Source organism: Lontra canadensis, unplaced genomic scaffold (assembly GCF_010015895.1).
Source record: "Lontra canadensis isolate GAN:19392208 unplaced genomic scaffold, GSC_riverotter_1.0 scaffold107, whole genome shotgun sequence".
Lineage (NCBI taxonomy): Eukaryota > Metazoa > Chordata > Mammalia > Carnivora > Mustelidae > Lontra > Lontra canadensis.
The window spans coordinates 1,293,729-1,314,092 of record NW_022631101.1 but is presented as its reverse complement, the minus strand read 5'-3'; the positions used below and the strand labels follow the sequence as shown (position 1 = coordinate 1,314,092).

At 60.2% G+C, this 20,364-nt stretch overlaps 1 protein-coding gene across 2 annotated transcripts in view; it reads right to left on the bottom strand.

Annotated features, from left to right (window-relative positions):
- Window positions 1-992: 992 nt before the first annotated feature.
- Window positions 993-20,364, bottom strand: part of PPP1R37 (protein phosphatase 1 regulatory subunit 37) — a 38,885-nt gene continuing 19,513 nt past the window's right edge. Inside the window, exons 2-13 of one of the 2 annotated variants that reach the window (XM_032838888.1) lie at window positions 8,919-9,016; window positions 7,526-7,571; window positions 7,153-7,253; window positions 6,182-6,301; window positions 5,568-5,721; window positions 5,313-5,468; window positions 3,940-4,052; window positions 3,247-3,388; window positions 2,992-3,158; window positions 2,139-2,856; window positions 1,732-1,822; window positions 993-1,638 (exon numbers count right to left, since the gene is read on the bottom strand). In XM_032838888.1, coding sequence (XP_032694779.1) covers window positions 1,740-1,822; window positions 2,139-2,856; window positions 2,992-3,158; window positions 3,247-3,388; window positions 3,940-4,052; window positions 5,313-5,468; window positions 5,568-5,721; window positions 6,182-6,301; window positions 7,153-7,253; window positions 7,526-7,571; window positions 8,919-9,016 — 1,898 coding nt within the window. In that variant the 3' untranslated portion in view covers window positions 993-1,638; window positions 1,732-1,739. The remainder of the gene's footprint in view (window positions 1,639-1,731; window positions 1,823-2,138; window positions 2,857-2,991; window positions 3,159-3,246; window positions 3,389-3,939; window positions 4,053-5,312; window positions 5,469-5,567; window positions 5,722-6,181; window positions 6,302-7,152; window positions 7,254-7,525; window positions 7,572-8,918; window positions 9,017-20,364) is intronic. The other variant, XM_032838889.1, reaches the window with a different exon arrangement.

The following is a 20,364-nucleotide window of genomic DNA, read 5'->3' as shown; positions in this document are numbered from 1 at the left end:
CATGGCCAAGCCGGTGGGACAAACCTGCACCCACCCAGAGAGGTTCTCCAATGGCAGCGGGGGGCCTGCCCAAGAACAATGCTCTTCAGAGACACGTGGGCCCCGTGACAGGTTGGTGTCTACAGGCGTCATATTGGGGCCGGTTAAGTCCCTTCCCTTTGGCCTCCCTTCAGCCCATCTGGCTCGGGCTTCTGTTTCTCACCACCTCCAGTCCAGGCGGACAGACTACCAGCAGGTGTAGGCAGGTGCTAACTAGCCAGCAGACGGCTGTGGGCCGGGAGCATGGCTGTGGACCCCAGGCCCCCCGGGAGGAGCGTGGAAATACCATCTCCCACGCTGCGGCACCGAGATCTTTACATCTAGCCCAGTCACAGAAGGGAGGCAGTGTCTTCACAAGCTCCAGGGCTGTCTGGGTGGCTTAGCACAGAAATGTGTTCTCTCTGTTCCAAGGTTTGACATCTGAAAATGTGTCAGCAGGGCCACGTGCCCATGGAAACGTGAAGCGTCTATGGCCTCTGGGGGCAAAAGCTGGGGCCTAGTCCCCCTGAGCCGTGGTGGCTCATCTCCATCACACCCTGGGAACCTAGGCCTGATGCTAGAAGATATCTGGGGGGTTGTTTCCCTCTGGAGAAACAGGACTGTGAACTGTGTGAGAGGGGAGGCACGGGGGCACAGACACAGCAAAAAAATTGGGGGGGGGGGAGTGCACCGGGGCAGGGAACGTGGTGGGAAATGTGGCTTTTGCCTTCCCGGCCTCCCTGCTTTCCCCTGGCATGAGCCCTGCAGATGGTCCTGGGAGCTGGCTGGCCCCTGCCCTCCCAGCTCCTTGTGCTCACAGCTCCCCAAGGGGGCGCTCCCCCACCCCCCAACCTTGCAGATCGGCACAAGCAGAGAGCAGGCAAGTGTGGTGAACCCAGCTCTGGTTTATTAGAAAAGGTGTGAACAGAGTTGCACCAACAGGAGTAGCCCCACCCCCCCCCCCCCCCTGCCCCCCCCCCCCCCCCCCCCCCCCCCCCACGGGTTGTAGTGCCTCTCAGGGCGCAGCTTCAAGGGGCCTGGACAGCAGGGTCTCTAGAACCCTGGCTGCTCCCCACCCCAGCTCCCTGATAGATTTATTGCACTTAAGAAAAAGAAAGCTCTGATCCTCTGCTCCCAGCTCCCCCCCACCCCACCCCCAGCCCTGGCCCTCACCCTGCCTGGGGCTGCTCTACCAATTTCCACCACCACCGCTCACCGCCCCTCCCTTGTCATGCCTCCTGCCTGGCCCTGCACCCAGGGACACCGGGGGCCATTCCACCACCACCCAGGACTCCTGCCCTCCGCGGGGCAAGCCTGGCCAAACAGGCCATCTGGAAAAGGCGTCCAGCCTTGTGGCTGATGTCCTTGGAGAGAGCGCTCCTCCCATCCCCCCAGCCCAGAGCCTTCGAGTGCTGGACACAGAGATAGTGCTTAAGACAGGGCAGGGAGGCCAATCCCTGGGGCTCCTGCGCTCTGTGTAGTGTTGCTGGGGGGGCAGGGGTCCCCAGAAAGGCCCCCCACACCCCTGGTGGCCCAGGCCTCAGGAAGGCTGGGGGTGAGGGTGAGCAGATTCTCATGGCTCTGGCCTCAGCTCATCGAAGACTGACCGGAAAAAAGGAACTTGGGAAGAAGAGGGGGGAGGGCCTGTCAGAGCCAGGGGCTCTACTGCCAGCCCCCAGAACCCCTGCCCTCTGGCTCTGGTCCCCACCTCACCTAAAGTGTCACAGTGTCTCCTGCCCAGATTCCTGACTGGCTTCCAGAAGCAGCTCCTCGAGCTCCTTCTCGTTCTTGGAGCAGCTCAGTTCTGTGATGGGAGAAGGGGCGACCAACCTCCAGTCAGGCAGGCGGGGATGGGGGGACCCCAGGACATCCCCACCAGCCCTGCCCAAGTCTGACCGTCAGGGCAGCACAAGGCCTGGGTACCACTGAGACTGTCAGACTCCAGTCAGCACATCTTGCCTGTTCCGCCCCAGGGGAAGCAAGGTGGGGGCCGAAGATCAAGTCCTCCTCGTTCTCACCCATTCCCAGGGAACACTGAAGCCCACCGAAGGGCAGGTGCTTGCCTGGGGTCACACAGCACCCAGGGCCCGCTGTCACCCTGCCCCGGAGCCCCAACTCACCATGTTCCAGGCCACAGCTGCCCGGCTTGGCCTCAGGTCCCGGGGGTGGCTCTGGGGGCAGTGCGAGGGCAAACTCAGGCTTCAGGCCGTTGGGCAGCGGCGGCCCTGACTGAGGCTCCAACACCCCTGGGTCCTGAGTGCCGACGGCCTCAGCCCGTGGCAGGGCAGGTGAGGTGGGCGGGGAGGATAAAGCAGGTGGGGAGGGGGGACAAGCAGGAGCAGGGGGCGAAAGAGGGACGGGGGGAACTGGGGGCTCTGCCCTCTCGGGAGGACTCTCCACCCGAGTCACCACAAACACTTTGTGGCCCCGGCCTGGGCTGGACACAGAAATACGCTGCTCGGTGGGGGAGGAGGGGCTGCCTGGGGGGCTCCTGTCCCCAGAGCCCAGGGAGTCCGAGGGGGGCACCAGGGCGGGGCAGGGGGCCTCAGCCCTCTCCCCATCCTCTTCCTCCCCATCCTCCTCCTCGGAGTCTGAGTCTGAGTCTGAGTCCGGCCTGGCACCAGGGCCCGTGGCCCCGTTCTCCTGGGCCCTGGTGGCGGGCTCGTCCCCGGGCTCCTCGTCGGGCTGGGGCTCGGTGACGGTGATCTCAGGCATGGAGGCGGAGAGCTGCAGCCGCTGCTCCTTCTCCTCCTGCTCGCGCGCCAGCATGAAGTTCTGCTTGCAGCCGTTCTGGATCTCTGCGAGCAGCGCCTTCTGCGTCTCGATGAAGCTCTTCACCTGCAGGTGGAGTGGGCCTGGCTCGGGCTCTGGACAGCCCGTCCCCGTGCTGGAGCCCACGTTCGCCCCGGGCTGGCCTGCACCCCCGCTCCCCCTGACCCCAGAGGCTTCGGGGGAAGATCCCACTCAGCTCACCGCCTCCTTCTTGGGCTCACGGTCGAGGTCGAGGCGCAGCAGTGAGTGGTTCACCTTGAGGGCCAAGGACAGTGCCATGAGCCCGCCCGTCTTGATCTCGTTCTCCCGAAGGTCCAGTCTCAGGAGGCGGGGGCTCTCGGCGATGAACTCTGCCACGGCCACCGCGCCTGGGAGGGGGACCGCAGGGGCTGGCCACGGGCTAGCCGCCCACCAAGCCCACCTGCGCCGCTCCCCCCGCCCGGCCCCACGCCCTACCCTCGCACGTGAGCTTGGTGGAGGTCAGGCCAAGGCGCAGCACGCTGCGGTTGCTGATGAGGCCGTTCTTGAGGTTCCGCACGCCCTCGTTCCCGATGGGGTTGTGGCCCAGGTTCAGTGTCTCCAGGCTGTGTGTGTGAGGCTGGAGGGGGCGGCGCGTGAGAGTAAGGAAAGGCCCAGAAGGCCGATCAGGAAAGACACAAACCCAAGCACTCCCTCTCCGGCAGCACCACCCCAACAGTCCTGCTTAAGGCCAGACGCTCGTGGACTCGTCACCCCAGGGCCAGCTGCCCTGTCCACCCCCCAGCCAGGCCCGGCCAGCATCCCGAGGGCTCAGGGCACACACCTCGCGTTGGTCATTCTTAACGTAGATGTGAGTCTTTGTAGCCTGTGAGCTTGCTTTAAATACCATGTATTTAGGTAAAAAGATGTAAAATGTACAGAAGGCTTCCAGAAAATTTAACTTTCTATGCAAAACATTTTCACCCTAGTGCAATGTGACACTAGGCCATGGTGCCAGACGTGGGAAGACAAGGATAAAGTGAGAAAGGCTACCTCCTTTAGGACAGAGAGGCTGGGGAAGCTGAGGGAGGGCACCCAGTGCCAAAAGGAGGCCTGCGAAGGGTCCCTGCGGTGTAAGGTGAGTGCGAGGGAGGCAGAGGATGGCGCTCTCCCCCTCCCCGCCCGACTCACCAGCGTCACGCCCAGGAAAGCCATGCCAGTGTGCGTCAGCTGGTTGTTCCACAGCACCAGGGTCTCTAGCCCCTTCTTCTGCTCCTTGAGGCCCTCGCAGATGTAGGCCAGACCTGGAGAGGGCCCGTGGGCAAGTCCCCGCTGTGGTCCGAGCGCTTCTCCAGGGTACAGTGGTGTGGGAACCACTGCCACCCGAGGAGCGTGCAGATCCTACCCCCACCACTCTGGCCCCAGCCACCTCCTGCCTCGGTCCAACACCCACGGCTCCCTGGTGCCCAGGCCCAGAACATCCCTCCGTCTGCTTCAGATCTCTGCTCGACCATCAGCCTGCACGACACTCCCCAGCCAGCTCAGCTGCCACTGCTGCTTCCATTCTCTCCAGAGCACATCTCACAGATGGCATATTCTATTAATTTATCTTGCAACGTCTCTCCCAAGGACAGAGATCTCTGTCTCTACAGGCCCAGCATGTGCTAGGTGCTCAGTAAACGTGGGGTCTGGGCCTGGCCATCCTGAAGGAAGGGACTGGCCTGGATGCCCTAGGCTGTCTCTGAGCCCTCTCCTCACACTGAGGCCCGGAGACCTGTTCAACAGGGAACCAGGAGGAAATGGAGTTCCTACCACCAGCTATTTCCTTTCCCTTCCCGTTTACCCTTTAACCCATCATGGCTTCCCCCACCCCAAACATCAATTATCTAGGCTCTTTCCCACCTCAGGGCCTTTGTACTTGCTTTTCACTCTGCCTGGATTCTTTTCCCAGGCGTTTTTTTGTTTATTTGTTTTCTTCCAAGATTGATTTATTGGAGAGAGAAAGAAAGTGGGGTGGAGCAGGGGAGAGGGAGAGAATCTTAAGCAGTTTCCATGCTGAGCACGGAGCCTGACGTGGGGAACCTGAGCCAAAACCAAGAGTCGGCAGCTTCAACTACGCCACCCAGATGCCCCTTCCCAGGCTTTTAAAAGGCCTAGTTTCATTTTCGTCCTCCTCACTGCCACCCAGAGGTGACCTCCCTGCACCATCTTAGACAGCCTCTGCCTGACCCTCTGTCCCAACAACCTTGTTTCCTTCAGCACACTCTTTCCAGAGGGTATTATTTTCGTGATCTCCTCAACACCTCACTTCCTCCTGCAGATTTTCACTGGCCTACGCCTCCTCTAGGACGCCCTTCCTGGGCTCCCACAGCCCAGCCCTGCCCAGTCGGAGCTGTCACAGCCTGGGAATGCTCTATCCTCCCTCCTGGACTGTGAGCCCCATGAGGGCAGGGCCGCAATTGTCCTGGCCACCACCGTGTCTCCAGCACTGTGGGCCCCCCTGCTGGGCACAGCGGGTGCTCGGCGGCTGGAGTGGGGTGGGCGTGGGCAGGCCGCTCACGCACCTGAGTCCAGCACATGGTTGTTTCGGAGATCCAGGATCTGCAGGGAGGAGTTGAACTTGAGCAGGTTGCCCAGCTGGGCCGAGTCCTGCAGGCCGTTGAGCTTGTTATCGGCCAGGTAGAGCTCCCGAAGATTGACGTTCATCTTCAGTGCCGTGGCTGGGGGGGGTGCGGGAGGAGCACGGTGACTGGCCAAGCCCCAGCCCCCGTGGGCAGGCAGCATGTCACTGCGCCACCTCCCTGGGTCCCGGAGCTCACCAAGCAGCATGAGGGGCCGCCCCGACAGGCTGGCGTTCTCCAGATGCAGCACCGCCAAGCTGCTGCGGATACGCAGGGCACGGGCCACAAAGGGCGCAGAGTGGTCCAGCAGGGGCGTGTTTCGGGCGTCCAAGTACTGCAGGCAGCTCGTCTGCTGGGGCGGGTCAGGGCTGGGACAGGCTGGCCCAGCCCTCCTGGGCCCCAGGGGACCTCCCAAGTCCCACCCCACGTCCCACAGAGCAGCAAGCAGGGCAACTGTGTCTGTGAGGGACGGCCCGGCCTGGAGTCCTGCCTGTGAGCAGGCAGGGCTAGTAACAGCTGGGCTCCCAGACTCCCCTGTGGCAGATGTCCTGGACATGGCGGTGGGAGGGGGGCAGCCACAGCCACCCCCCAGGGATAGGTTACAGCAAGTGAAGGAAGAGGGAAAGATGCTTGAAGGGAGAAAAGGAGCCAGGGTTGGCCTGAGACAGGGCACACCTTAGCATGGGGACAATCGCCTATACTGAGGGCTCAGGAAACCAGGCCCTAAGGGACACGTGTCGTGCGAAAGCACCTGGACCCCCTGCGGCCGAGCCCCATCTACCCTGGGGAGGCCACAGACGAGAGGCGCCCACCTTGCGCATCATGTGGGCAGCGGCCTGCCAGCCCCGGGTGCCAATGTGCTTGTTGAAGGAGATGTTGAGGTGGGTGGCCGATTCGTAGTACTCGATCATGTCAAAGAGGGCCGAAGCACCCTGGGGGCCAAGGCAATGGGGGTTTAATTACTTTTTAAGAAGGTTTTATTTATTTATTTGAAAACCAGAGAGAGAGCCCAGCAGGGGAAATGGCAGAAGGAGAAAAAGCAGACTCCCCACGGAGCAGGAAGTCCAATGCGGGGCTCAATCCCAGGACCCTGGGATCATGACCTGAGCCAAAGGCAGATGCTTAACTGACTGGGCCACCCAGGGGCCCCGACAACGAGGTTTAGACTCAGGCTGAGGCAGACCCAGGGGGCCCAGCAACTAAGGGATGGGGAGGGCCCTGATGCTGTCCCAGTACCTCTGGGTTCCAGGAACCAACTTCGCCCTTCCTGCTGCAGGCCATCTGCCTTCTCTTGCCACCCCACCCCCGCCAGCAGGCAGACCCATACACCCCAGAACCAGGATGGGCCCCTGGCGTGCCCGGGCCTCAGTTCTCCAGGACCCCACCCCCTGGGTCTCCTGGTGGTCTCCGAGTCTGGGGTGGTGAGGACACCTGGGCCTAAACGGAGAGGCTGTTTTCTGTAAGTTTCTCAAACTCTCCCTTACAGGTGCTGTGATCTCTAGCGGGGGGTCCTGAAAAGCTTTCTGGTGGCCACACACCCACCCCGCTCCCACCAAGGCCCAGCTCCCCAAGTCCTTCCCTGCCTCTGAGGTGGGTCTATGAGACCCCTTTCCTGGGCCCTGCCCCAGAACCCCAATATTGACCACATCCACTCTGGTCACACCGGCTGTCTCCTCATCTTGTCCTTCCAGAGACTCTGCCCAGCCTGCGTCCGGCAGGGCCCCCTCCCGCTAAAGCTCTAAGGGGCCAGGGACAGGTCATGGCAGTGGCAGGGTCTGCTCACATCCTCATCCAGGTTCGTCTGCTCCAGATCCACGACCCTGAACTGCAGTCTCTTGAAGACCTCTTCCAGGGCCTCGCAGGTCTTGTAGTCCAGCTTCTCACCTGGCACGAGATGGAGTGTATCTCTATGCATGCTCGTGTGCCTGGGGGGCTGGCTGGAAACGGGGGCTCCAGGCGGAGGGAAGAAGGGAGGGCTCGCTGCACCCACCTCCCCTCAGGGAGGGCACCCACACCTCTCAGGACCCCCACTGCCCCTGGCTAAGCAGCTCTCACGGCAGCACCTGCCGGCCCACAGCACCTGCCGGCCTCCCACCTCGGGGAGGCTCTGGCCCTGCCCACCACCCAGGGGTCCTGGCCTCTGTCCAGACACGCACCTTTCAGGTCCAGACAGTCAATGCGGTGTCCGAGGTCTGTGAACTCCTGAGAAAACAGAGGGGTCAGTGCTGAAGGCAGGAAGGCACCCTCCAGAGCCAGGCTGGACCCTGACCATGGGGAAGGCGGGGGTCCGATCTGGCTCCGTAGGCAGTATTTGGGGGCAGGGGCGGCACGCGGGGCCTCACAGAGTGGGGCGTTCTGTACCCACAGGTCAAATGGAGCATTCTAGGCAGGAAGGAGCCACCAGCACAAAGGCCGTGGAGCAGGAACGAAGGTGAGGGGGGCTGGCAGGCCTGCGGTGCCGGGTGGGCGCCAGGCCCCACACAGAGAGCACTCAGTGAAGAGGGGCGAAGGCAGATGCTGCCTGGCCCCACCCCCACGGGGTGCCAGGTTCTCTTCTCTGGGCTCCGCACACTCACCTGTGTGGAACGTGCTGGGACAAAGCCGCGAACACACATGGCCACGGGCCAGCCCCGCCCAAGTCGACGTGCTAGTGAGGGACAGGTTGGTCTGATCTGGCTCGTGGGCCCCCGGATCCACACTCCTGGTGACCACGCTTTCCCTGAAGCTGCCCACAGCTCCTCCTGGGCATTCCCGCCCCCACCCCAAGAACCCTTCACCTCGGGGGCAGAGCCAGGTGGCAAGCATGACTGCTCAGAGCAGTGCCATCTGAAGAACCGACAACCCTAGAAACAAGCAAACTCAGAACGTTCTGGAATGACCCATCCGGAGGGAAGGCACTAGGTGGTGCTTTACCAACATGCCCAGGCCAGGCAGGCAGCAGTAAAGGCACCCGTGGGACACAGCGTCAGGGGACACGCCACGGGCACAGCAGCACCCGTTCCGCAGAACCTGTCCTCGGGTGTGTGTGCTTCTGGACGGCGAGCTGCCCCCTAACAGACGCACAGGCAGGGCCAGAGGATGAAAACCTCAAGCTGTCAACAGCGGGCCACCCGGGAAATGGGGCTTGAGTAAAAAATGAGAAGTAGATTCTGCTTTTTATGCCTGTAGTATTTTAACTTTAAAAAAATTAGACAATGGATACAGAACATACAGAGATCATAAGGAATAGGTGTGTATATGGCTTTTCCCCAGGGAACCGAATTTCTCTGGGAAGTGACAGACACCTGAAATTCTCACTTTATATCATTCCACACAGTTTAAATACTCATGAAAAGCCTGATCGCTTCTAAGACTGAACAGAGGATTTTCAAGGATGTGTTTACGCGGGCCCTGGGCTAGGTGGCCAGTGGGTGCTCTGTGCACCCTCCCCTGCTAAGGGCTGGCCCCAGAGGTCTGGGGGCTGTGGCATGGGGGGGGTGTTGGGGGACTGCCTCTCCCCTCCCCCGCCCCACTCTGAGTGCAACCCCCCACCCTGCCCCCGCCGGGTACCTGGAGCTGCCGGAGGAGCTTGGGGATCTGTCTGCAGTTCAGCTTCTGGCAGGCTTGCTTGTAGGCACTGATGACCTCATCCACGGTCACATTCTGGGCTGTAGGCACAGAGGACCCAGGCCTGTGATGCTCCGCACCTGGGCCCCCTTTGCCCCCTGCTCCCCACGCCAAGCCTCCACAACAAACCCCTTCTGATGACCCACTGAGTTCTGTCCTCCCATGAGGGCCCCTCACTGCCACTGCTGCCCTGTGGAAGTAGCCCCAGGGCCCCCAAACAAGTCAGCCCTTCCCAAACACCTCCCCCCACGGCTCCTCAAGCAGCTCTGCACACTGAGCACAGAGCTAACATCACACAGTTCTGCTTGTCAGTTGTCTCCCCCACTAGATGGGGAGGGCACAGCTGATCTATCCTGGTCACCACCCTGTCCCAACAACACTGGCCAGCCAGGGTGCTCAATCCACGGGGTTTTTCCTTTCTTTCTTTTTTTTTTGGATGAGAGAATGTTTCTTCTGTACTTTGATGCTATGACAAAGCTGAGCCCAGAGAGGTGAAGGCCCTGGCCCAAGGTCACACAGCTGGTAAGTGGCAGAGTGGGGAACTGAACTCTGCTCTTAACTGTGATGGACATGGCCTCAGACTCCCCCCGGAGAGCTACTCAGCGTGGGGCCTCCAGTCTGGGGGACAATGCAGCCATCAGAGGACAGGGGGCACAGCCTGGGAGCCCAGGGTAGCAGGTGGTGCTCACAGAAGGAACGGATGCAGCCCAGACCCAGCGGCCGCAGGGCACAGCCCACGGAGGCCCAGGCCCCGCCCCCGCCCCCAGGCTCCAGGCAAGGCCGGCTTGTCTGTCTGCGTGGATCCGCCTTCTATGGATGTTCCGCAGAAACGGAGATAAACAGTATGTGGCCTTTTATGGCTAGCCTCTTTCACAGAGCACAAGGATTTTGAGTTTTGGCCCCTTTACAAGGCTGCACAGTAAAAGTCTGATGTATATGTTTTGTTTATCTGTTCACTGGAGAAGACATTCGTACTGTTTCCAGTACTGTTTCCAGTGTATGTCTACGAATACTGGATTCTGCCTCAGGGCAACGGGGAGAACAGGAAGGAAGGGGAGGGAGAGAGTCCCGCTCGGACAGAGAAAGCTCTTGGCGTCAGCAGGATGGAGTAGGCATGGGGAAGACAGGGCAGGCAAGGAATGGAGCAGGAAGAGGGCCTTCTGCCAGACCTCAGCCTCCCCTCACTCTGCTACCATCCTGGCCTGGCCTTTGGGAGCCAGCGGGAGCTCCTTGCGAAACTTCCAGGTAAGCATCTCCCAGGGGACTCTCCCTCCTGATCGCATCAAGCACTACCCTGTTTTCTAGGGGAGGAAGCCGAGGTCCAGGGAAGGAGAGCTGCCTCCCTGAGGCTGGGCAGCTGGTACAGGGCAGAGTCCGGCACTCGGCTCCAGAGCTTTCTCTCCACGGTGCCAGAAGAAAGAACTGAACAGAGACCCCACCTTCCCCCCTCGCCTCCTCCCTGAGTGGAACTGCAGGTGACCAGCAGCCTCCTGGGTGCCAGCTGCCCTCCTGCAGACCCAGCGAGGGAGTGTTGTGAGGTGCGCGCATGCGCCTGGGGGCCCCCAGCGAGGGAGCTGGCCCTGGAAGGCAGCCCCCGGGCTCGGGCAGGTGCCCCACAGAGTCCAGCCACGCTGGGTCCGCTGGTCCCATGGGTGCCACATAGAGAAATGACTTCTCTGCTTCCACTAAGTGAACTGAAATGAAATGCAGCTCCTTCCTTCTTATTAATGTGGGTAACACAGAGAGAGAGAAAGGAGAGGAGAGGAGAGGAGAGGAGAGGAGAGGAGAGGAGAGGAGAGGAGAAGCAGTGGTTAGCAGACCCTGAGACTTGTCAACAGGGATGGCAGGTGCTTCCACATCATGTGACGGTTTCTGCACGTATGTCCGTGCATCACCACCCTGGAGATGGCAGTCATGAGAGCCGCTGCTCCAGTCTGCTCTTCCCCGTGCCAGTGAGGAAGATGAGAAACACTGGGCTGCAATTAAAAACATTTTTTTAGTTGTTTCTGATATCCTTTCTAAGCCTACTTTATTTTTTGCCTTTAAAATTCATAACTTCAGGGGTGCCTGGGCGGCACAGTTGGTTAAGTGTCCAGCTCAGGTCGTGGTCTCAGGGTCGTGGGATCAAGCCCCGCATCCGCCTCAGCACTCTGCACAGAGTCGGCTTGAGACTCTCTCTCCTTCTGCCTCTTTCTAAGAAATAAATCAATCTTTAAAAAAATATATAAAATCTTAAAAAAAAAAATCACACCAAGGGGCACCTGATGGCCTCAGTCGGTACAACAAGTGACTCTTGATCTCGCGGTGGTGAGTTCAAGCCCCAAGTTGGGCACAGAGCTTAGTTTAAAAAAACAAAAAACCAAAAAACCAAAAAAAACCCCGCACACAAAATCATCACTCTGAGAAAGGGTGAGGCTCCCCTGGGCAAGCTCACTTCAAGAAAGGCCCCTGGGCCAAGGCTGGGTTGGCCTGGTCACGTAAGATGGGAAGGGAGGGCCTGGGCATGCGGGGAGCCATCACTAGCAGTTCTCAGCATCCTACAGCCTACAGGAAATAAGACTTCTAAGGAAGCTCTCAAGCTGCAATCAATCCTTTAGGTGTTCAGTTCTGATGTCCCTTCCTCCAGGAAGCTCTCCCTGACTGTCCAGGCTCCCGAAGTTGCCTGAGATCCAGCATCCCAGCCCTGCCTGCTGGGTGGGTCTTTGTTCTGAAGTCCAGGATCTCTAACCTGGCCAGCTCTACACCCAACCACAGCTGCTGTCCGGCCACACCTTCAGCCAGGCGTCCGTGGGGTCTGAAGGCAGCACAGCCTCACACAAAGTCACAGCCAGAGCTCACAGAGGTCTCATCAGCCCAGTTGTTTACAGAAAGCGAAACAGAACTGGGATCAGGAAGAGTGGACATATTCCAGAAGTGGGAGAGCCACTAAGGCCCAGAGTGACTTAGCGCCCCCTGGTGACATGAGTAACAACTGCAGGTTTGTCACTATGAGGCAGACACTTTTGAGAGGGGACAGCACTGGGGAAAGACACCAAACGCACAAGAGTGGGGGTGGGAGGGTGATCAGCCAGCCCACAGCAGCCTGAGGGCACCCCCGACCCACCTTGATGACCCCAACAGCAGCGTCAAGTGACTCGGCAGTGGCCTCACAGTAATACATTACACGTAATATGATACATATACAGGCTTCATACATGTGTTTTTTTTTCAAGATTTTATTTATTTGACAGACAGAGATCACAAATAGGCAGAGAGGCAGGCAGAGAGAGAGGAGGAAGCCTCCCTGCTGAGCAGAGAGCCTGATGCGGGGCTCGATCCCAGGACGCTGAGACCTGAGCCGAAGGCAGAGGCTTAACCCACTGAGCCACCCAGGTGCCCCCATACATGTATTAACAAAAGAAACTACCATACTGCATGGGAATGAGATGAAATGTATTCAAGGAAAACAAAACTGACCCTATTTTTAAAAAACCGGTAAGGAAACGGCAGCACAGGTGGTCCCAAGAAATACCGTGCAGCGTTCAGACAGCGCTCATGCTGTGCTGGGCCCCATGCCGGGCTCTTCATGAGCCAGCAGAACCCCAGGACCCGCCCCGCCGCACATCTGTTCATTCGTGATGCTGCGGCAAAATGGGGAGAACACGGTGAAGGTCTGAGGGCTGTGGAGTGAAAGACACAAAGCTCCCCAGAGCCAGCGTGGGGCCTCCCCCATGGGGTCATCCACCCCGGGGCTTCCACACAGGCCTCACCACCACCAGGGAGCAGCTCCCTTCTGGCCCAGCAGCTGCCAGTGCCATCCCACCCCCCACGCCTCCCGCCCAGAGGCTGCGGAGGAGTGAGGGCGCGGCTGCTGTCTGAAGTGACCGGGCCTGAATCCTCGCTGCCCCCTTCCCCATCCTCTTGGGTGGGGCACCCGGCGCTCCCTATCAGAGACCCAGGGGCTTGCAAAGTGGGTAAGAACATGGGCTCTGGAGCCCGAATGCCTGGGGTTGGATCCTGACCCCTAATTTAATTACAGAGCGATTTCACCTCTGTGCCTCCATCGCCTCATCCCTAAAATGGGGCGAGGGTGACTGACTCCTCCGCTACCTGTGCTGAGTACGACTCCATCCCTGACCGGCACTCAGCATCCTCACGGGTGCACAGGCACCGCCAGCCCCTATGGCCGTGTTTCCCCCCACCCCCACTGGAAGGCAGGGACCCAGAAGACACCTGTCCATTATGGAATGGCTGGCAAGGCCGGATGGACACGCATGTGTGGGAGCAGGGGGACACGTGTGCGTGCGTGCGTGTGTGAGGTCAGGGCTCAAACGTGTTCACTCAACTCCCAAGTCCAATGCCCTGAAGGTCCCACTCAAGCAGGGGCTGGAGTTCAAGTGGCTGTCAGCGAGGAGGGGACCGTGGTGAGTAAGGGAGAGCGTGGGCCTGCCTGGCAGGGCAGGTGGACCCAGAGGTTGGCCCGGCAAGGCTGTGATCAACAATCCCAACTACCGCCTCCCCTCTGAGAGGGACACCTGCAGGGTCCTGGAGATGGGATGGGAGGTGCTTGCTGAGCAGCCGCATGGCACCAGGTCTGACAGAGCAGGAGGCGCGACTGGACCGAGGATGCGGAGGGCGGGCCCTGCTTCCCGACACTGGCACTCACTCTGCGGGAGGCACGATGCTGAGGATTTTCCAGGCATGGGTTCTCTCAACCAGCTCGGAGACCCAAAGCTGGCAGAGTCACGACTCCATTTTCTAAGACGGGGAGGCCAGCTCAGCTCAGGGAGGGCAAGTCTGTGTGAGGTCCCGGAGCCAGGAGAGGCGGGACTGGAACACATGGCCAGACCCGCGCCGGTCTGACACTGGAGCATGGCTTCTCCCACTACTCTGGCCTGAGAAGGAAGGGATCAGGAGCACAGGCAGGCGGCGGGGGCCCAGACTCAGGGTGGGGCAAGGTGTAAGCTCCGGGAAGGGACCCGGCCAGGGGCGGCAGTCAGTGGGTGGGACCTTCTGCGGAGGGGAGGCTCTGCAGCTTGCCAGTCTCCCAGGAAGTGGCGGTGAGGCCCAAGGAGGCTGCATCCCGCTCCCAGCTGCACTGGCCCTCACAAAGGGAGGGAGAGAAACCCGATGACTGGCATCGGGTGACACAGGCAGAGCAACATCTGTCTCTGGTTGGGGCTCTTGTCTGCACACAGGTGACGCAAGGAGAGGCTGGGCACCAGGGGCGGCAACGACTCAGGCCATCCCTGCCAGCCTGGAGCTGGTGGGAGAAAGAAGGCACGGTCATCCCAGTGGGGGTCAAAAACCGGGAAGCAACAGTGGGGGGGGGGGGGGGGGGGGGGCGAGGGAGTAGGGCCCCCGCTCTCCCCACTGCAGCTTCATATGGATAAGACAGCTACAGAGCAGTGGGTAGTACCTCCAAGGAGAGGCAGTGGTAACAGGGTGGGAGCAGGCCCGGCAGGATCCAGGGCACCAGGAGGTAGTGCATGGGGGCGGGGGAGTGAGGACTCTGCTCTCTGCCTGGGACAGGAGCCCGCAGCGCTGGCGCAGGGCAGTGACAAGAGCTACCCAAGGCCTGGGGAGGATTCCATTCTGCAGGAATGGGGTCTCCTGGAGACCTGGGCAGGGAGCCCACTGTGTCCAGTAACAAGAAGCCTGTCAGGGGGGACACCAGAGGAGACAAGCGACTTTTAAGAGCGTGGGGCAGCCCAGAGCCAGGGGCCTGGGTTCTAATCCCTTCCTAATCCCCCACTAGCTCACAGCATGTAGCTGTGACCTCCCAGGGCCAGCCCACCACATGAGCAGGGCCTACCTTGGGAGCCTGCCCGCCTCGCTCTTTCTACCCCACGATCGAGAGGCATGATCACATCCACCCACTCGACAGACAGGAAACCAAGAATCTCGTGGCAGGTGGGTGGCCTGGCCCCAGCATGATGGCAGCTCTCCATGCGGGGCCCAGGAATCGGGCTTAGGGGCTCTCTCCCACATGACTCCCCAGGCTTTGGTGCTCTCACAGCATGAGGTCTGTGGAACGCCATCCTGCCCTAAACCAGGCTACTCTGGGCTCACAGGTTTGGAGCATGAGGCTGGCTCAGAGGGGACCTGGCTGGTGTTTAAGGCCCAGAGAGGCCTACCAAGCCACAGTTGCCCCGTGGACGTGGTCAGGCAGACTTTGTGTCAGTCACACAACCTGTCCTTGCAGGGACAGCTGCCTTGGCCTTGACGCTGGTCAAAGTACGGAATGCCTGCTTCCATGGCCTCCCTCCCGATGGCATCCGGGAACGCCGGTGGGACCATCCACATGACCTCCACTTCCCACCGGCCTCCACAAAGGTTCCGGCGGGGGACAGCAGTCTGTCCACAGCCCCTGTCACAGTGACGGGCTGAGGCTGCCCTCATGGAACCAGCCATAGCCAGTCACGGAGCCACCCTGGAGCTGTCAAGAAAGAAGAGCTCTCCTCTGCAGGGGTGGGGCCGAGGTCACCTCTCATTTCTGGAGCTGCTGGTGGCCGTCCTGGTGCCCACCCCCCCAGCCAACCGAGAGGAAAGGCGAGCTCAGACGTTTGAGACCCTGGACCCAGCCAGGCCTGAAGCCTGACTATTGAGGATTCCTCAGGTCCATATCCCACAAATCCTCTCCTTCTCCTTCAGCCCCGGAGTTCAGTTTCTACCGGGAGGAGCCCAGCCAAGGTGCCATCTTACCCCAAATTCAGCAAACACCTCCCGAGGCCCACCACACGCCAAGCTGTGTGCTGCACTGGAAGACGGGGACGGTTCTGACCTGGCCCCCACCCTCTGGGGGCTCTCGCTGCGGGGTAGAGACAGGTATGCCCCGGGAGGGCAATGCAAAGGCCCCACACTAAGCTAAGATGAGACAGTCCGGAGGGAGCCAGCATTCACAGGCCTCCTTTAAGCCTCGTCCATGGCCCTTTCTTTCCTCCTGGACACTGTGCTCCAGCCACACCCCCAACTCTTTCTCTCCCAGAAGACCCAGTGCTTCCACACACCTTATATCCTCCCTCCCCTCTCTCAGGTCAACTCTCAGCACAGATGTTCCCTCCTCCAGGAAGCCCTCCTTGATCCGCGGGCTGGGTCAGGCTCCCTTCTCTAGGCTTCCCCATCTCAGCCCCGCCTGTTCTGAGCTGTCACTGTCTGGAGACAGGCCTGTCTCCCTCCATTGGACTGAAAGCCCTGGGAAGACAGGCCAGGGGTGTGGTCCAGACTGTTTCCCCAACACTGCCCAGCATGGAGGCCAGGCACAGAGAAGGCACCAAGAAGGTGGGGGAGGGCAGTGACAGATACATGGAGGAGCTCACATCTGGCTGCTGTGCTGGGCCTCCGAGTACACAGGGTGCTCTGAGCAGGAGAGGCCCACCTGTCCCGTGGGGAGAGACTACTGTGGAGGCCTGGACAATGGCCTCCTGAACCAGGAAGCCTGGAGGGGGGTGAGGGGTGCCAGGGCCGAAGCCCTGCCAGCAACCACTCATTTAGTGACAGCACGCTCCTTGCCCAGAACAGCGGGAACTGCCCTTCGGTTCAGCCGCTCCCCTGCCAGGCGCTCCACCAGACACCAGGCGCGGAGCTGTTCATCCTCGTGATGACCCTGCAGAGCGGAGAGCTCAGCGCGCTGCCTGCCACACAGAGCAGGAGCCCTCTCGGGACACTAAATGCTCTCCTAACATCACAAAGTGGGGAGGAGGCAGAGGAACAGTCAAAGGCAGGCAGGAGTGTCATCCCCCACCGTCTGACCCTGGTACCCTGAGGTCCTCAGGCCCTCAGCTACAAGCTTGACCAATGGCTTTGGGGGCCTAGAAATGCAGCCTTCTCTAATATGAGGTCAGGGAGGCTGCCAGGAAGATTCATCTGTCCCTCTAGGGTTGCCGGGATCTGAAGAGCCAGTCCTGTCCCTTAGCAGACAGCCACCCTCCGGGGCCCCCTGTGGTGCCTGCTGAGACCCGAGGGGCTGCAGTGGCAGCATGAGATGCACAGGTGTGAGGCCAGCCTGGGGTGCTCTCATCCCGGGAGAGCCCTCTCCCCTCTAACTCCTGCCCCAATAAGTAGCCACTGATCCCCCGGCCCTATCCCAGAGCCTTCCTGCATGGTCAGGGAGACAGAGCCAACAGCAATCACAGAGGAGCCTCACAGGCCATAACAGAGGGTAGGGAGGAAACGTGGAGGCAGGAGGACAGGCAGACAGGGATCTGCCGGAAGGGAATACCCAGGAAAGTCTCAGAAAGGGCTTGAAGAGTGAGACAGCAGGGAGAAAAGCATCCTGGGCAGAGGGGATTTCAAGAACAGGTCCAGGCATAAAGACTGCACAATGCACCTGGGCAGTGAGCCACATGACCAGGAGGGCCTAGGGTGTGTGAGAGGAGGTGGGGGGCACCCATGGAGGGGCTTGGTCACCAAGCATGGAATAGAGGTGTCATCCTAGAGCTGTGGGTGGCAAAGTCTACACACAGAAGAGGAAGGAGAGCAGAACTGGCCCAGTAGTCAAGGCCCCTACTCAATCTTTGTCAGTGACAGAGCCATCTGTTCATAAGGCCGCAGGGCCTTTGCACCTGCTGCCCCTGTGCCTAGAGTGCTCTTCCACTTTCTGTCGCCATGGCTCTGTCCCTTCCTCCCTGCCTGCCTGAGGGTCTCTGCTCCAACATCACCTCCTCAGAGGCCTTCCCTGACCATCCTAGATAAACAGTCCCCTTTGCCACTGTCTATCCCTGTATCCTGTTTTCTGTGTGGCACTTCTCACGACCTAACAAAGCTTTATACTCTGTTTGTTTGCTTACGAGACAATAAGGATTTTACTGCTCCTGCTCACTGAAGTTCCCCAGGAGGGTACGCATGGGGCACACTGTGGGTGCACAATAAGCATTTGGTGCTGGAACAAATGAACCGAGATAGGCCAAAGGGTGGGTTTCTAGAGTCAAAAGAACAGGAGTCTGAGTCCCCAGTTCCACTCAGGCCAGCTGGGTGGACTCAGGGAAGGTTCCCTCTCTCTCGGGGACCACACGGAGGTGGTGAGGACACAGCTGTGATGAGCTCATGGATGGGCACATGCTTAGCCCCAAGCTGACCAGGGCAAATGCCCTCCAAGCGCTTTCATCAGGCACCTCGCTCCTTCCTGCACTCCTGAAATGCCACACACACCCCTCCCACAGCCTGGGCTGCCCCAAAGGTGGGGCAGGGGGGCCGCAGGGGGCAGAGCAACGCAAAGGCTCCTGGAGTCCGACACAGGGAGGAGGCGGCACCCGAGCTCCCCACCCCCCCTCTGCCGTGTGGCCTCTGTCCCCTCGGAGCCAGGCATCTCACAGTGCCCAGGGGCACACAGAGCTGCCCAGCTCCCACCTCCAACCCCCTCCCCATGCCCCTCTGGGCGCACGGGCAGTCTGGGGAACCTCTCTGGGGCTCCGAGGAGCCAGCATCTTGCCCCTACTCCCAGACTGATTTACAAGCCTGACTCGTTCGTGCCTCCCAATAGCCCCGGGAAGCTTTCCAGAAGAGGTCTGGAGGTGAGAAGTGACCCGCCCAAGGATGCTTTTCCAGCTGAAAGCAGAGGGAGGCTCTGGCCTTCATCTGCCGGTCCCCACGCCTGCCTTCCTGACCGCTGGGCTGGCTGGGCTGTGGGCTCTGACCTATGTCTCCACGCCAGCTGCCAGCACCACCTCATGCGAGCGGTTCCCCAGAGCAGAACACTGAGTTTCAAAACTCTTCAACACTCCGCGATCTCAGAATAAGGGAAGATACAAATGAAACAAAAGTAAGCCAACACCATTTCTTACCTACCAGACAGACCAACATCGCCACGCTGGACAGCGCATACTGGTGACGCTGGGAGGCAGGCGTGCCCTCAGGCGGCTGCAGAATATGCAGACTGGTGCCAGCCCTTCTGCAGGCGGCCTGCCAATACCAGTCAGAATTCCAAACTCCAAACACACGTACCCTGTGACCCCACCATTCCACCCCTCGAGACGCAGTCTCCAGAGACCCTTGCAAAGGTGCAAAGTCATACACCTCTCAGGGGCAGTTGGTGCCTGCAGAACGGGACCGACAGCACTAGCCGTCAGCAGGGGAGCAGCGCACAAAGGCCCAGGCCACTCGGTCACCGGAACGCTCTGCAGCCAGAGAGAACGAGGACACTTGCTCTGAGCCAACAGGGAACAATGGCCAAGATACACTCAATGAAAAAAAGCTAAGTGCAGAAGAGTGTGCTTGTGAATGCTACCTTTTATGAAAAGAGAAAATAAAACTCTGTGTGCACTGTTAGGAAGAAAACTAACACGGCGGCGCCGGGCCGGCTCAGTTGGTGCAGCGTGAGACTCTTGATCTCGGGGGTCGTGAGTTAAAGCCCCATGTTGGGTGCAGTGATTACTTTAAAACAAACAAACAAACAAACAGCCTAACACAAAAATGGAGCAGCAAGTAAAGCGGCTCAGGAATCCGGGAATGAAGGCGCCCTGCCCCTTCACTGGGCCCCCTGGACACCCACAAAGCCACAGTAGAAAGTCAAGTGCGCCCTTGCCCTCGTCAGTTACAACCCCTGATGGCCTGGGCTCTGAAGCCACTGTCCCTGGAGGACGACCCCCTATCCTGCCAGCTGGGGAGCTCCTTCCAGGACATGGCATAGGTCAGCATACTGGAAGGGACTCCGGGGGACAGCTGCTGGGTGCCAAGAGGCCTGGACACACAGTGGCCTGGGGACACAGCCCAGAGGGAAGGGGGGCAGCTGCTTCCGCTAGTGGGTAGAGGGCTGGGGCGGGGGGGGGACTTCTGGCAGCTCTTCGGAAAAACCTCTGCCTGTGACTCCCCAAGGCAATCGAAGGCACAGTGGTCATGAGCGAGTCTTCCCAGTGAACAATCATTCAAGATTCCTCCATCCCCATCAGCCTTTCAGTAACCCAGAGGGACCAGGGGAGCGAGCAGGTCATGCTGCAGCCACCAGAAGGGCACCTTCTCCAGCAGAGCGCGCCCTTCCCACTGATTCGCGCTCCCTGAGTCCAGCGACCTCACCAGAATGCGATGGCTCGCTCTGAGGGCAGAGCAAAGGCTCCCCTTCTCCCCAGGGACCCACAGGACAAAGGGGAGCGCACCGCAACTGCACTGGACAGGAGACAGCCTCAGCTTGTGGGTGATTTGTGCTCTTCCCTAGCCCCTCCTGGGAGGCAAGTGGCTCTTCTCCAGGCTGCCTGTGCCTGTGGCAGGCCAGCTGCAGGGGGCAGGCTGGGCGGGGCTGGCACAGCAGCGAGGAAGGGGCAGGGCCCTGGGAGAAGCTGCCCACTCCAGTGAAAGGCACAGACGGCAGGTGTCAAGGGCCTGCCCCACTCCCCCCACCCCCTATCCTGACCTTCCAAGCCACTTGGCCCAACTGAATGAAGATCCTGTTACAGAAACACGTGAGATCAGAGGACGC